Source organism: Oreochromis aureus, linkage group 18, assembly GCF_013358895.1.
Source record: "Oreochromis aureus strain Israel breed Guangdong linkage group 18, ZZ_aureus, whole genome shotgun sequence".
Taxonomy (NCBI): Eukaryota; Metazoa; Chordata; class Actinopteri; order Cichliformes; family Cichlidae; genus Oreochromis; species Oreochromis aureus.
Genome location: NC_052959.1, coordinates 24,878,832 through 24,892,040, shown reverse-complemented (window position 1 = coordinate 24,892,040; position 13,209 = coordinate 24,878,832). Strand labels below are relative to the sequence as shown.

Here is a 13,209-nt window from a genome sequence, read left to right as displayed (position 1 = left end):
ATACTAATATTCATTCACTTAAATAATTACTTTATTAAACTTCCTGTTATTTAACATAACGAAGATAAAAGTCTCGACTGACTCATACAACACTGAATGATATTTTATAGCAGCGGCAGACACATTTCCTGCTCTGGGAACCTTTCACAGGATTCCTCTGGAAAGCCGAGAGACTGCTGCGCTACCTGCGGCCGCTGTATTTGGCGGTCCAGTCTACTCGTCCAGTCACTGGCTGAGAGTTTGAGCTCCTGGACAGGCTGGTCTTCGCTGGAGTGCTGGTGATGAATCCAAAGACCTGAGAATTCAGTTGCCTGCTTTTCCATCCTTCATACTCTGAAATCAACACAAAAAACACAAGATAATTTCAAATAACTTACACCTTTTTTATTTAGTGTGTGCCACTCTTTTTGTCTTACCTTCACTTGAGGGTGCCAGCTTGTTTAAGGTCTTGCTTTTCAATGGTTTGGTTTTCGGCTCCACTATCAGATCAGCAACAGACGGATCGACTGAAAGATTTGGAGATAAGCCAAGTTCAGAGGACAGATACGCCGCCTTTTCCACTGATGCGTTAACAAAGTGCCTGGAAATACAATTTAAATTTGGTCCTTTGCTCAGTTGTCTGTTATGTGTAGAAGCAACATTGGTTCAAGCAGCCAGTGACCAAAGGAAAACTATGAGAGACCTTCAGAAAGCCTGGAGAGGTATTGCTCAAGACCACTTAAAAATGACAAGAAAGTCTGGCTCCTTGGTAGCAAAATATAAAGAAGAGTGCCTTCACAGTACTGTACATGCCTGTGAGCCAGATGCAACAAATTCCCCTTGACATTTGAGTAAAAACACTTAAAGTAACAATTGAATTAATCTACACAAGTGTAATGACTAAAAACTTGTTGACCAAGAACAACTGATGCTAACTGTAAATGAAAACTAAAATTTAAAAACTACAAAAATATAACAACTCTGCTCATGTCTGTTTCTAAATCTAGGGGGTGCTAAGCTAAAGTTTGGTTGAGGAGGGAATTAATGGCATTTTTAAAGGCGTTTGTGCCTCAGAACAGGAAGGCTCTGAAGAAAGAAGCCATGGCGTTAGAGAAGCAGCTTAACCATCAGGACATTTTTAGTACCGTGTGATTCGTACCAGCAGATGCTCAACTAATAAAGACTTAGTGAAACAGAGAAGAGTAATGAAGGGGTCTCACCAGCAGAGCCCCCTCCTATGGGTGCCAGTATAACCCTCTGTCGGGCTGCTCCTGTTTCGGTTTTCTGTAAAGGTGTCATGAACGTCTTGGTGTTGGAGCTGCTCACAAAGGAATCTGAAGAAGAAACCCATCACAAGTTATAGTTAACCTCTCTAAGGCTTTAGAAAAAGTAATATTTAAGCCCTAACACACTTTTAAGCGATACCTTTCAAAAGATCAAGATCCTCTGAGGTCTTTTCTTTTAGAGGAGTCTTATCTGGTATTTTAGGAAGACCAATATCTAAAACCACATGAGAGAAAACCAAAAGTAAGAGTAAGCAAAGGAGAAACTGTCTTAACGCAGGCTAAGGAAGTCTTAGTTGGACATTCAGTATAATTAGGCTCAGTGCTTAACAGATTAAACAGTTTGTCAGTGAAACTTGGCTTTCATTTGGCCTTTATTGACCTGGAAGCACCAGGTTGGGCTGGGTTGAGTTTGATCAAATCAGAGGCCTGCGATTGAAATTAAAGCATCCCCTAAAAGCATCAAACATTTGATTAAACTGCTGTCTGGGTGAGTATATTCAACAGTACAGAGAAGAGCAGGCAGGGAAATGTGTGCCTTTCAAAGGTGTAATGATAGAACTTCTAATATGCATCCATGAAGTGTTCTTACCTCTCCTGACAGGGATCTCCAGGCCGTGTCCTCTGGATAAACATGAGGACACTCCCAGCTTTCTGCTGGATACTTGGCCTCTAACTGAGGAGCTGCTTTTTGGATTTATGCCTGAAAACCCCCCGAAACAAACCCAGCTCAGGGTGAATTTTTGTACCCGAGTCTGCACATTAAGAAACCAGACACCTTAACATAATAGCAAGCTGCAATCAGGCCAAGCTAATGTTTTTGGGATAAGATATTTCCTGTGTCCTGTTATAAGTTGTGTGTGTGATGTTTTGTTGTTTTGTTTCTTTCTAATATTGTAGGCGACTTATCATACAATATAAAGTCCCTGTTGTCGTGAATTGGTGATATATAAATAAAACTGAACAGAACTAAATATATATTTTAACATTATTGTTTAATGAAATTCAAGGCAGGTGGGATTTTTGTTTTTGGATTATGTTCACCTACCTTTGGTTCTTTTCATTGTGCCATTTATGTGTAAACATGGTTAATTATTATTTCTATTATTATAATGTTTTTCTCACCAGGCATATATCTGGACTGGTGGAGGTAGTGCTGCTTGGCTGACATGGAGCTGGAGTCATCTCGGCTCAGTCCGCTGTTGCTTGGCAGTTTTGATCCTCTGTTGTTCTTTGACTCTGAAAATCTGCATTAAAACTTTATTTTTAACTTTTCCTGAAACTCTGATGACGACATTTCACCTGATGATGAGACTCTCTCACCGACAGCTGTTCCTCAGAGAAGTGATGGTGGGTTTTTTGGAAATGGAAACGCCGGTGTCTGCGTCGTCACTGTCGTCCCAACTGTCCACCGACCTGAAAGACGTTTGGCCCCACCGCCGACGTGCAGTCCGGGCATGTCTATTCTCGGCTCCTCGCTGATTTAACGTGAGTCAAATGTTAAACAAGACATGAATATTAAATTATTATTGTTGTTATTCTTTATTTTTAAATAAAGCTGTACCCAGTGTGGAATGGTAAATAAAGAAGATAAAAGTTTAGCTCCCTCAAAAACCCAAGCCTTATACTAATCATCCTGCCATGATTTGGGTTCACTGTTTAATGCTGCAAGCCTTCACCTCAGTGATGTTTACAGGCTGACAGTGCCCTGGTGGTCTTCTTTTCACCAGGCTGAGAGGCTCCTGCTGCCCCTCTGTCAGTGTGCTGGGACACACTGGTTGAAGTGTGCTCTGCTCTATGTTCTCCTGGTGCATAGGCTGATGGAGAGACTGGCTGCAGGTCTGAGGCTCAGCGCGGGTCGTGACAAGCTTGCAGGGCTCCAGATGAGGCTTACAGAGGGACAGAGGCTTCAGATCTGCAGCTGTCTCAGAAATCTTCTTCTTCTGGGCCTTGTGCTGTTCTGAGTGCTTTAGTGCGGCACCAAGTGTCTGTCCCACATAGAAGTATGGATACCTCAAAGCCTGGAAAACAGTCAATGGAAAAAAAAGTACAACATCAGAAATTACTACTAAAAATTTTAGGTTGTGTTACATTTACTTTGTATTTTATAAAGATTTTTACTAACTGAACTGCCTTCTTTTGTAAATGGTTATGTTATTAAATATTCTGATTTGTTACATCATATTTTATTTGCTTGAGCTACTCTATTCTACTTAAGCCGTTTTGTAACAAGTTGTGTTTCATTTTTTGACCCATATAACAGGATTCTCCCAACCTTTGAGATAAATAAATACCTTATTTCTCTGTCTATATATACACATCTACATCTACACATAAGCACATATGTGACAGCCTTTTAAATATATATAAATTCCAAAAATAAAAAAAACTTCAATATTTCCACACAATACTAAATATAGGTTTACTGTGTGCCACTTTTATTACACTGTAAAGCATGTGATTCAGAACGCTATAGTTATTAAGTGTTTTATCTTACTATTATAGCTAATATTAGCTTCTTAACATTTCAAGGTGCTAAGTAATTATCCAACGTGTGAAATTCATCCAGCTAAAAGCTGAAGTTTCAGGCCTGGTTTGGATATTGTGGTGTAGATTGTTTTCTAATAAAAAGACCACCTAACTAATTCTTCATATTTTTAGCTTAGATTTCGGTGTCATGCACTGAGTTACACTCCTGGATGTTCACTCCCTCACCACATCCAAATGTCAGGTTAAGTATTACATTAACTCCCAAGATAAGCTGATTGATTCCCACTTAGATGATATTTCTAAAATTAGAAGCACTCAAGGTACTCAAAGGTGCTCGGGATAAAAGCATTCGGACGACTCGGGTGACTTTGCAGCTCAACATTAATGAGTCGTCCTCACTTCTGTCTATTTGTTTTTATTTCAGACAATCTATGTTAGAGTTTATCATGATCAGAAGTAGGCTTATTATGCTTTCACTTATTTTACTATATATTTAATACTGTTTTTTGGGTGACAGCCAGGTTTGCCTTAAAAAATGCAAACACACAGTGGATGATAAAACTATACTAACCACTCTATAAACCAAGGTTTCCATTACTTCCAATCCCACAGCCGACAAAATCCAACACACACAAAAAATAAATACTTTAACCTGAGAAACTGATGTTCTTAAAAAGAGCTGGTAATTAGCAGAATAAGTTCCCTTTAAATGTACCTGAGCAGCACTCGGTCTTTTCTCGGGGTCCCACTGCAGCATGTCTTTCATCAGCGTGATCGCGTCATCACTGGCGTTGGGAATCAGGGACCTGAGGCTGGTGGGAGCGCACTTCGGGAAGCGGAAGTTCATTGAGGCAGCAAGGTTGAAGCCCTCGGGCCAGTCCAACTGATGGGGGTATCATTGCAAAAGAGACACTATTAAAGTTGGTCAGTTTTGGGATAGTCATGAATATTTATCAGTAATGTGTTTGGTTCCGGTGAGGGATGGTGCAGAGTGCAGGAGGCAAGAAGCTCTACAATCCATAATCTACCAGACTTTATACTAGGGACCGGGCAGGCTGAAGACCGACTCTTTTAAAAAACAACCACATCAGACGTTTGCATTCTCAAATACACCTCTGTCGAGCGAAAAATTCAGGTCTGTAGGGCATGTGTGAAAACAGCTGTATAGTAATAAAAGTAATACAGATGTGTTTTGATGGTTCCCCACCTTCTTCAGCGTTCCCAGCACCTGACAGATTTTTAAGATCTGGTCCACCTCACTGTTTCCCGGGAACAGAGGCGTCAGGGTGTACAGCTCCGCCATGATGCAGCCCATGGCCCAGATGTCGATGGGAGAGCTGTAAGAGTTAGACCTGAGCAGAACCTCAGGGGCCCGGTACCTGAAATTACAGCCCAGAGGAATATATAGAGAGGGCTTTTTTAAAAATATAAATATAAAATCGGGTGACCCCCTCAAAGAAGATGCTTTAATTGCTTTCATTTGTACTTTTATATGATAGATCAGAGGTGAAGAGTAGATAAGGAAGAGGGGAGAGAGAGTGGGGGGAGACAGGCAGCAAAGGGCCATGAGTCAGACTTGAACAGGGGTCCCTGCATTTCAGCTTTGTGGCATATGGTCACCTGCTCAACCAGCGGCTGAACTGGGACCCTAACGTCACATTTTTTTTATTCTTTAGAGATGAATCCAGTACAATCATCACACCATGGAAAAAAAGGTTAAAAACAATAACTAAAACCTCCAAATTAGCATAAAATTCATATTCATGATGAGCTGATGTAAATTGACCACGGGGCTCAGTTGCCTGTAATCTCAGCACTTATGATCCTGTGTTCAGTCCATCAACTGCAACTAGATGTTGCTTTATCTTCAAGAATTACTTCAGACCCTTTGGAGTTACTTCATTTTTTTGTATGTTCAAGAAAAAAAAAGAAACTCTCACCATCTTGTGGACACATAATCTGTGTAAGGTGGTTGCGAGCGGATTTCTCTTGCTAGGCCAAAATCTGCGATCTTCACGAGCTCCGGGCCCATGCACAGTATGTTCTCCGGCTTCAGATCACGATGGAAATACCCTAAAAAACCAAGAAGCATTCAAATTAACCCCTGCTGATGTTCATCTGTGTATAGATTTGCATTACTTTCTACATTAGCTTCTAATACTATAACAACCACGACGTGACATAACTCCCTAAACAAGCAGGTCACAGATTTTAAACAGCGCTCGCACAAAAAAACGAAGCCTTAACCAGACAGCAGGAAAATAATAATGTAAGGAAAAGACAGGAGAAGTCTCTTACCGTGCTTATGCACAAATGCTAAGCCAGATAATACCTGGAACAAAATGTTCCTTATCTCATTTTCTGAAAACATCTTATCTTCTCTGTCAGCAGCAAAGTGGGAAAGGACAAAAGAAAGAAGGGATAAAGAAGAAACAACAACATGCAAGCTTTTATGACATTAACACCCACAAGTAGTAAAAACTGAGCTTATTTTTTTTGTTTGTGTGTTTGTTTCTGCTGATTTAAGCTTTGTTACAAGTCACACCTCTTCTTCTCACATCCGCACAGAAGAAGTGAGTCATTTTTGCTTGGACAAAGTCCTGTGATGGCCTACCAACTGTCCAGCATGCATCTACTTATCAGGTTTAATACCATTTCCATAACTCTTATCTTATGTATTCCAAGCCACTACTCACAGCATTTAATTTCTTATTTATTTAGTTATGCATTAGTTGTTAGGGAGTTATTTTTTATTTTACCTTTATTAAAATACCTCTGTGAAGTCACCTACCACGTCTGTGAATAAATGACAGTCCCTGTAATATCTGAAATGTCACTTTTCTGACGACTGACTCAGGGAACGGCTTGTTTCTGTAAAAACCGAGACCGACACACGATGACTCAAATAAAACCCAAATAATTCTCACATTCACAGCGGTGATTAAAAACACACAGAAATAGCTAGGAGGCTAACACATCACACATGCTGCGATTTAGCTTTCACAAGAAATTCATAATTCTGATTTTCTTACCGTTCTTTCATGAGCTGATAGAGGTTTTCTTTCATATACTCAAAGACAAAGTAGAGGTAGTCATTTTCTCTGATGACTTCCTTCAGTTTCACCACATTGGCATGATTCAGCTTCTTCAGTGACTATTTGGGAAACACATATGTGAGAGTTTTCAGCTGATTTTCAAAGGGGATCAGTGTGATTTAGACTGCAAAACTATTACAAGTGTAGTTCAAGCTAAATAAGTTGTTTTTTAGCTTGTAGGCTCAGGCACCATTCATATAAAGCTTACTCATTCACATATGCAAGTTATAATACATTTTAAAAGGTCATGAGAACAATTTAAAGGTGACATCTTCCTCGCTGATTTAGAAATAAAATGAATGCTCATTTGGAACTTTTTTCCAACTTAAGCTGTTAAATAAAATGTTAATCTAAGTATCATAATAGAGAGGTGAGGCAGAAAGAAAACTGGTGGTAAATGTACCAGTTATTACCTCTGTTGTGGATTTTGTAAATTGATTTTATTTAAGCACTTGAATTAGATTCTTACCTTCACTTCTCTTAGGTTTAAGCATTCATCCCAGGAATAAAACTTCCTCTTCATCCTGTTGGAGTGGAATAAATCAGATTTCTATGAGAAATCAGCTTTATTGCTAGGAGAGCATGGAGAAATATTTATCAAACCACATGATCAACTAATGCTAAGCCCAAACAATCTAAATCTGTTAAGACTTTGAGACAAATTCTCGATAATTTTCTCCATTTAAGGGGTGTCTGACTCTCAGAAAACACATGTATCTCAACCTCAAACACCTCCATACCAGTTTAATGGTAATTCTATGCTACAGTAAACAAGTCGATGTTAAGCTCAGCATTGTGCAATTCTCCACATCTGTCTTGGTGCTCCCTCTTATCTCTGTTTCACTGTGTCATAGAGAGCAGCAAAACACTCTCACTGGGCCAAAACCTTACAGGTATTGCCTTTAAACCCGCTGATGGCACAGACATTTGGAAACTTTAACTGAAAGACCTTGGTGCTCCATCAGCAATCCACCCAGAAGACCAAGGTGATTAGGGCAGATTTCAGGAAGAAAAGAGATGACCTGAGCTGACGTGAAATCTGTGACCATAAAAGGCAAGGCTGTGGAGACAGTGCCTGGCTTTTCCAGGTCTGCATACACCTCCACTGTCATCAGCAAAATACAACAATGCCTCCACTTTCAGAGAAGAAGAACAACAACTACGGGAGGTCTACCAATTGGAAAGTCGGTGGATCAATTCACCAGCAATTCCAGTCTGAATGTTGAAGTATCCTTTATGTGTCCATTGAAATGTGCTTTGAGTGCTCAGTTAGAGCAGAAAAGTGCTATATAAGTACCAGTCTATTCACTTAAAACATAACCACTTTGTTGTGGACCAGAGGGCTTTGCAGGGACTGTGGAGGACATGACTGGAGCACAGATGTCTGCAGCTGAGGACATGTACTTGTCTAGATGTCTGAGCAGGATCTCGAAGACTTATGGAGACCCAACTCATGCTGCTCAACACCTCTTTGAACTGCTTCCCTCTGGCAGAGGTTACAGGACTTTCCACTCACACACCACAAGGATGAAAAACAGCTTCTGCTAATGCTGACATCTACTACTGCTTGTATTAATTCTTGTATTCCTGTTTATTACACTATCCACTCCACACAACTCTGTACACTTGTAGCAGCCACTCAGGCTTTAATCAGCTTAACCTGCTGAGACTAAACAACACAGTGAATCCCTGACACGTTTACTGGTGCTCCACGCACACTCACCTTTTTATGGCCACCACTTCACCAGTCTCATTGCTCTTGGCCAGGAGCACGCTGCCATACGTGCCGTCCCCGAGCTGCTTGAGCGTGGTGTAGCGGTTAATCGTCCACACAGAGCCCTGGGTTTCCTTCAGCGAGGAACCCTGACAATCCCAGACGCTGGTCATTGTGAGCCCATTAACAATCGTCCACAGGTCAACAACTGATAGGCTGATGTGTCCTGCTACTGTGAGGCTGCTCCAAAGCTTTCACTGCAGAAACACAGACATGAAACATCCATTCATCCTTTACTTTCCTCTCTGCAGACTGGTGATGTAGGGTAAGGCTTACCTTAAGAGGAAGACTGGAAAAGCCCTGCCCATTCCACTCTGCCTCACCTATCCTCCAGCTAAGTCTTTTACGGTGTTAAAGGAAGGGTGAGAGGAAATGGATTAAAGTTTTCATGGGATTAAGAAAGTCTGACACAAAGTAGACTAACAGGGGAAGCCTGCTTTGAGTCTGAGGAGTGTGAAAGTGGGGCACATTTGGTGTAGAATCTTCAAGTAAACAGCAACATCAAACACCAGTATAATTTAATCTTTTTCAAAAAACTGTTAGCACACAGGCTCATTATGTTTAATTTGGTAGGCTTCCTTAACTTTTTCAGCAAGATGAATTCATGATTTGTTGCTGAAAAAAACACTGGAAGGCATTGTAGCCCAACAACAACAAATCATCTACCATTTGGAGCACACCTTCAACTCCAGAGCCGCGGGTTTCATTTGAAACCCAATTAACCTACATTCACAGTGGGTAGAAGCAGGATGTTGGTCATCATTTAACAAATTAAGGTCAGTGTGTATTTTTAACTGACATAAGATGTGGTTAAATGAGGGCCTGTAGTAATTATAGCCCCATCATTAAATACTGTATCATCCATCCATGGCTTCATGGACCTTGCTTTGTGCACTGGTGCACAGCCATGTTGGAACGGGGAGGGGCCATCCCCAAGCTTTTCCTACAGATTTGGGAGCATGAAATTGTCCAAAATGTGTTGGTACTCTGAAGTATTAGAAGTTGGGAACTCAGGGGCTAAGCCCAACTCCTTAAAAACAACCCTACACCATAATCCCCCTCCACCAAACTTTACACTTGGCACAGCGCAGTCAGATAAGTACCGACGTGCATGGCTGCCAGTGGCACTGGGACACTAGTGTTTATTGATAATGGACAGAGATGACAGAAGCACCCAAATGAGGTGTTTTGAGATGTTCAGAGATTTTCACTTGTTGAAGACTTAACTTCAGACAGAAAGGCCCACAAACAAACAGCAGCTGAAAGCCGCTGCAGTACAGGCCTGGCAGAGCATTAAAAAGGAGGAAACCCAACATCTGGTGATGTCCATGACTTCAAGACGCAAAGGATTTTCAAACAAGTATTAGAAATAAACATTATATTTTCAGTTATTCAGTTTGTCCAATTACTTTTGAGTTCCTGAAATGAAGGGATTTTGTTAAAAATGCTTCAGTTAAAAATGCATCTGAGTTGTTTCATTTAAAATTCATTATGGTAATATACAGAACCAAAATTAGAACAATGTATGGACCGAACTGTTTTTCTTTTGCTCCCCTTATGAGTTGTAAATAAACTTTATTTATTGCTTGCTATTTATTGCTCATATTTCGTTACAGTATTTTGTTTTATAATCATTTTACTGTTATCACAATCTTATTTATTAGTTTATTATTTAGTGAGTTGTCTAGGCGTGCCTGAGAAGACAACCTTGAACTTTAAATCAGTTAATTGAGTAAAGCTTTTTATTTTTATGGACCTGTTCTCAGAACTTTTTGATCACAGCATGTATTTTCCACCAATGTCACAGTGTTGACTTTATAATTAAATGTTTCATAACAGCATAATTAGAGTGGAAAAATAGCTTTGAATTTTCTCTGTGTTTGTGGTAAAAGGCTGGGATTAAAACAAGACAAGAGTTTGTGGCTTAAAATAATACGTTATCTTTATAGTGTAATTTTTCTCCTTCATTTAGCAACCTTTTCCAATACCTCTAAAAATTATTTTGTACAGCTGCCTGTTTGATATGTTTTTCGTGTATTCTCAAAGTTCATTAAAAAATACAGGTAAAAACAAACAATATTGAAGAAAATGTGAGCTCCATTTCGAACTTTACACTACTTAAACCATTAATATTATCGTCTGAAAATCTTACAATCATATTTCAGCTACCATTGGCAAAGGTTTGTAACGGTCAGAGTTAGCTAGCTAGCTAGAAAGCATGTCTAGCTACAAATTTCAACTCTATCATAAAAAATATATATCGCATAATAAATAAAAAATAGACATTTTATTTATTAATTATTCTGCGTTGCATAACTTGAGTATCAGTCAGATTAAAGTGTACCTACCCCAGGAGTCATTTCACTGCTGGAGATAACACAGAGATGCTAGCTTTCAGCAGCTAGCTGTCGCTTAGGCAACAAGACTTCCAAAATAAAAGTCAAGAGAACTCTGATAGAAAAACACATGAGGTATTGTAATTTAACCTATAATATGGGCAGACCTATGACTAGGCTTGTATTAGAAGTATTACCAATCTAATTAAATTCATGTGTAATAAAAATGCAAACTTTTTTGTTAATTCAGTTTTATTTTTCTTCACATTTTTTGTCATAATCTTATTTAAATTTTTACTATACTTTATTGTATATATGTATTTGTGTATGTATGTATGTATGTATGTATGTATGTATGCATTTACTTATTTATTATATATTTGCTTTTTATTAAGATATCCATCTTAATTTTTTTTTTTTTACTGAGCTACAGGCTAGTCTACTTATACTTATTTTGTTATATACTTGTGTCTAATTGCAATAATTAAAAGATTTTCCAGCTCTGAGATAAATTTAAAAGAAATCCATCTTATTTCACAAATGCTGTGATGTCATGTCAATATTTAAACAGAAAACCAAAAGGAACAAGATAATGCTGTTAACAGTGGGCAAGATTTAAATCTGAATATTTCTGATTATTTATTGAGATTTGCAATAAATATTTTTGTTTTATTTTGTTTTTTTGAGTTTGACAAAACAACCTAATAACTTTTAGTTCACTCACATGACATCATCTTTATCAGCACATGGAACACACAAGTTTATATTTCCATTACCCAGAGCCTTGCATAATCTGACCTCTCACATTTACATATGATCAATATTTCAATATTTAATGATATTTAATATCAATATTTCACATGTAGTAAAACCAGAAAAAGAAGAGCACACACAGGAAAAATACACAGACACTATATGACAAAGGGAAGGCAGGAATATTTATACACAGAAGGCTAATTGGCAAACTAGAAACAGGAGGGGAAAGAGGTGAACATAATCAAGACAAACACGGGACACTAACTGTCAAAGGAAAACAATAAATAACAAGAAAATTAAACAGTGACAAGAAAAGTCACAATGAACAAGATACAAAAGCACATGAGGGAAACTCAGAAAAAATGAAAACTGGTACACAAAATAATGAAACCAAGAAAAGGACTCAAAATAAAACCACACAACAACACAACCCCCCAAAAACATCAAGAATAGACTCTTCAGATACCCAAACTCAGATATGTTAACTCCGGGCAAACTCAAAAACGTGATGCGTCCCACGCACCATGTCACTTTGCTGACTCCCACACAATAAATGCACTTGAGACTATCCCAGAATCTATACAATGTAAAAGGACATTGTGAAGTCAAAACAACAGCATGGAACCTGCAAGGTTCATAATGTAAAAACATGCTGGTGCTTGTCTTTTGGGGTTCAATTGGGGCTCAAAGTAGAGGGTTTCAAACTATGCTACAGATCTTCTCTACTAATGCACATCATGCTGTTGCAGAAACAGCCTCCCAGAGGAAGAAGCACTTCTGTCACTGGCTTACTGTTTCACAAGTGCTCCATCTAGTGGTCCATTTTGCTCTCTGCACCTGTTTGTGTAGTCAGAATGTTTTCTGATCCTTAACTATGATTATTCACATCACAAAGCTCCCCAGTTATCAGACACCTAATTCAAGTGCCCCACACTGACTCTAGTGCTGTTCATGAAGCCACTGAAATATTTTACCTTCATACCATGAAGGTAAAAGTTAGACAGCCTCGAAGTGCCAATAGTGCTTAACATTTGGCACTTTTTAAATCATCACATTTCAAAAGTGCAACCAAGTCAATTTTACAGCCATTCTCAGTGCCAGAATCAAATTGATATGTCATAGTTTTAATAGTAAAACCGCACTGATTTAATGTCTATGTCAGAGTAACAGGAAGAATCATCTGTACCCTGGATGTTTTTAAGTTAAGTTTTCTGGTAATTTACTGCAGAAAACTTAAAAATGTGGATTTCTGAGTACAATTTAAAGGATTGTATCACTGTGTGGGACAGAATGCTGTTCAAAACAAGTTATAAAGGTCTGATTTTCCCTTACATTTTGATACAAGACTCATCTTCTTACTGTGGTTTCTCCTGTGAGTCCTATTTTGACTGAAAAATGTTGGAAAATCCAGAAAATCATCATAGCATGACGGTCATATTTTGCATGGCTTAAATATGTTATAGTTGTTATATTATACGGAACGCCTCCAAATTATG

At 38.8% G+C, this 13,209-nt stretch overlaps 1 protein-coding gene across 3 annotated transcripts; it reads right to left on the bottom strand.

Annotated features, from left to right (window-relative positions):
• Nucleotides 1-45: 45 nt before the first annotated feature.
• On the bottom strand, nt 46-11,042 carry LOC116313427 (serine/threonine-protein kinase MAK-like). Of its 3 annotated transcripts, XM_031731130.2 has the most exons (17): nt 10,970-11,042; nt 8,898-8,961; nt 8,571-8,818; nt 7,317-7,371; nt 6,785-6,906; nt 6,544-6,623; nt 5,693-5,825; nt 4,960-5,131; nt 4,468-4,635; nt 2,942-3,283; nt 2,586-2,740; nt 2,388-2,509; nt 1,855-1,965; nt 1,405-1,479; nt 1,200-1,313; nt 417-506; nt 46-333 (listed from the first exon to the last, which is right to left on the bottom strand). In XM_031731130.2, the coding sequence occupies exons 3-17, from the start codon at nt 8,732-8,734 to the stop codon at nt 182-184; spliced, it is 2,055 nt and encodes a 684-aa protein (XP_031586990.1). In that variant the 5' UTR covers nt 8,735-8,818; nt 8,898-8,961; nt 10,970-11,042; the 3' UTR covers nt 46-181. The 3 variants fall into 3 exon arrangements, with proteins under 3 accessions (XP_031586990.1, XP_031586991.1, XP_039457567.1); XM_031731131.2 differs by lacking the exon at nt 8,898-8,961 and having other exon boundaries at nt 10,970-11,038; XM_039601633.1 differs by lacking the exons at nt 6,544-6,623; nt 6,785-6,906; nt 7,317-7,371; ... (1 more) ...; nt 8,898-8,961; nt 10,970-11,042 and adding an exon at nt 6,051-6,138.
• Nucleotides 11,043-13,209: the final 2,167 nt, after the last annotated feature.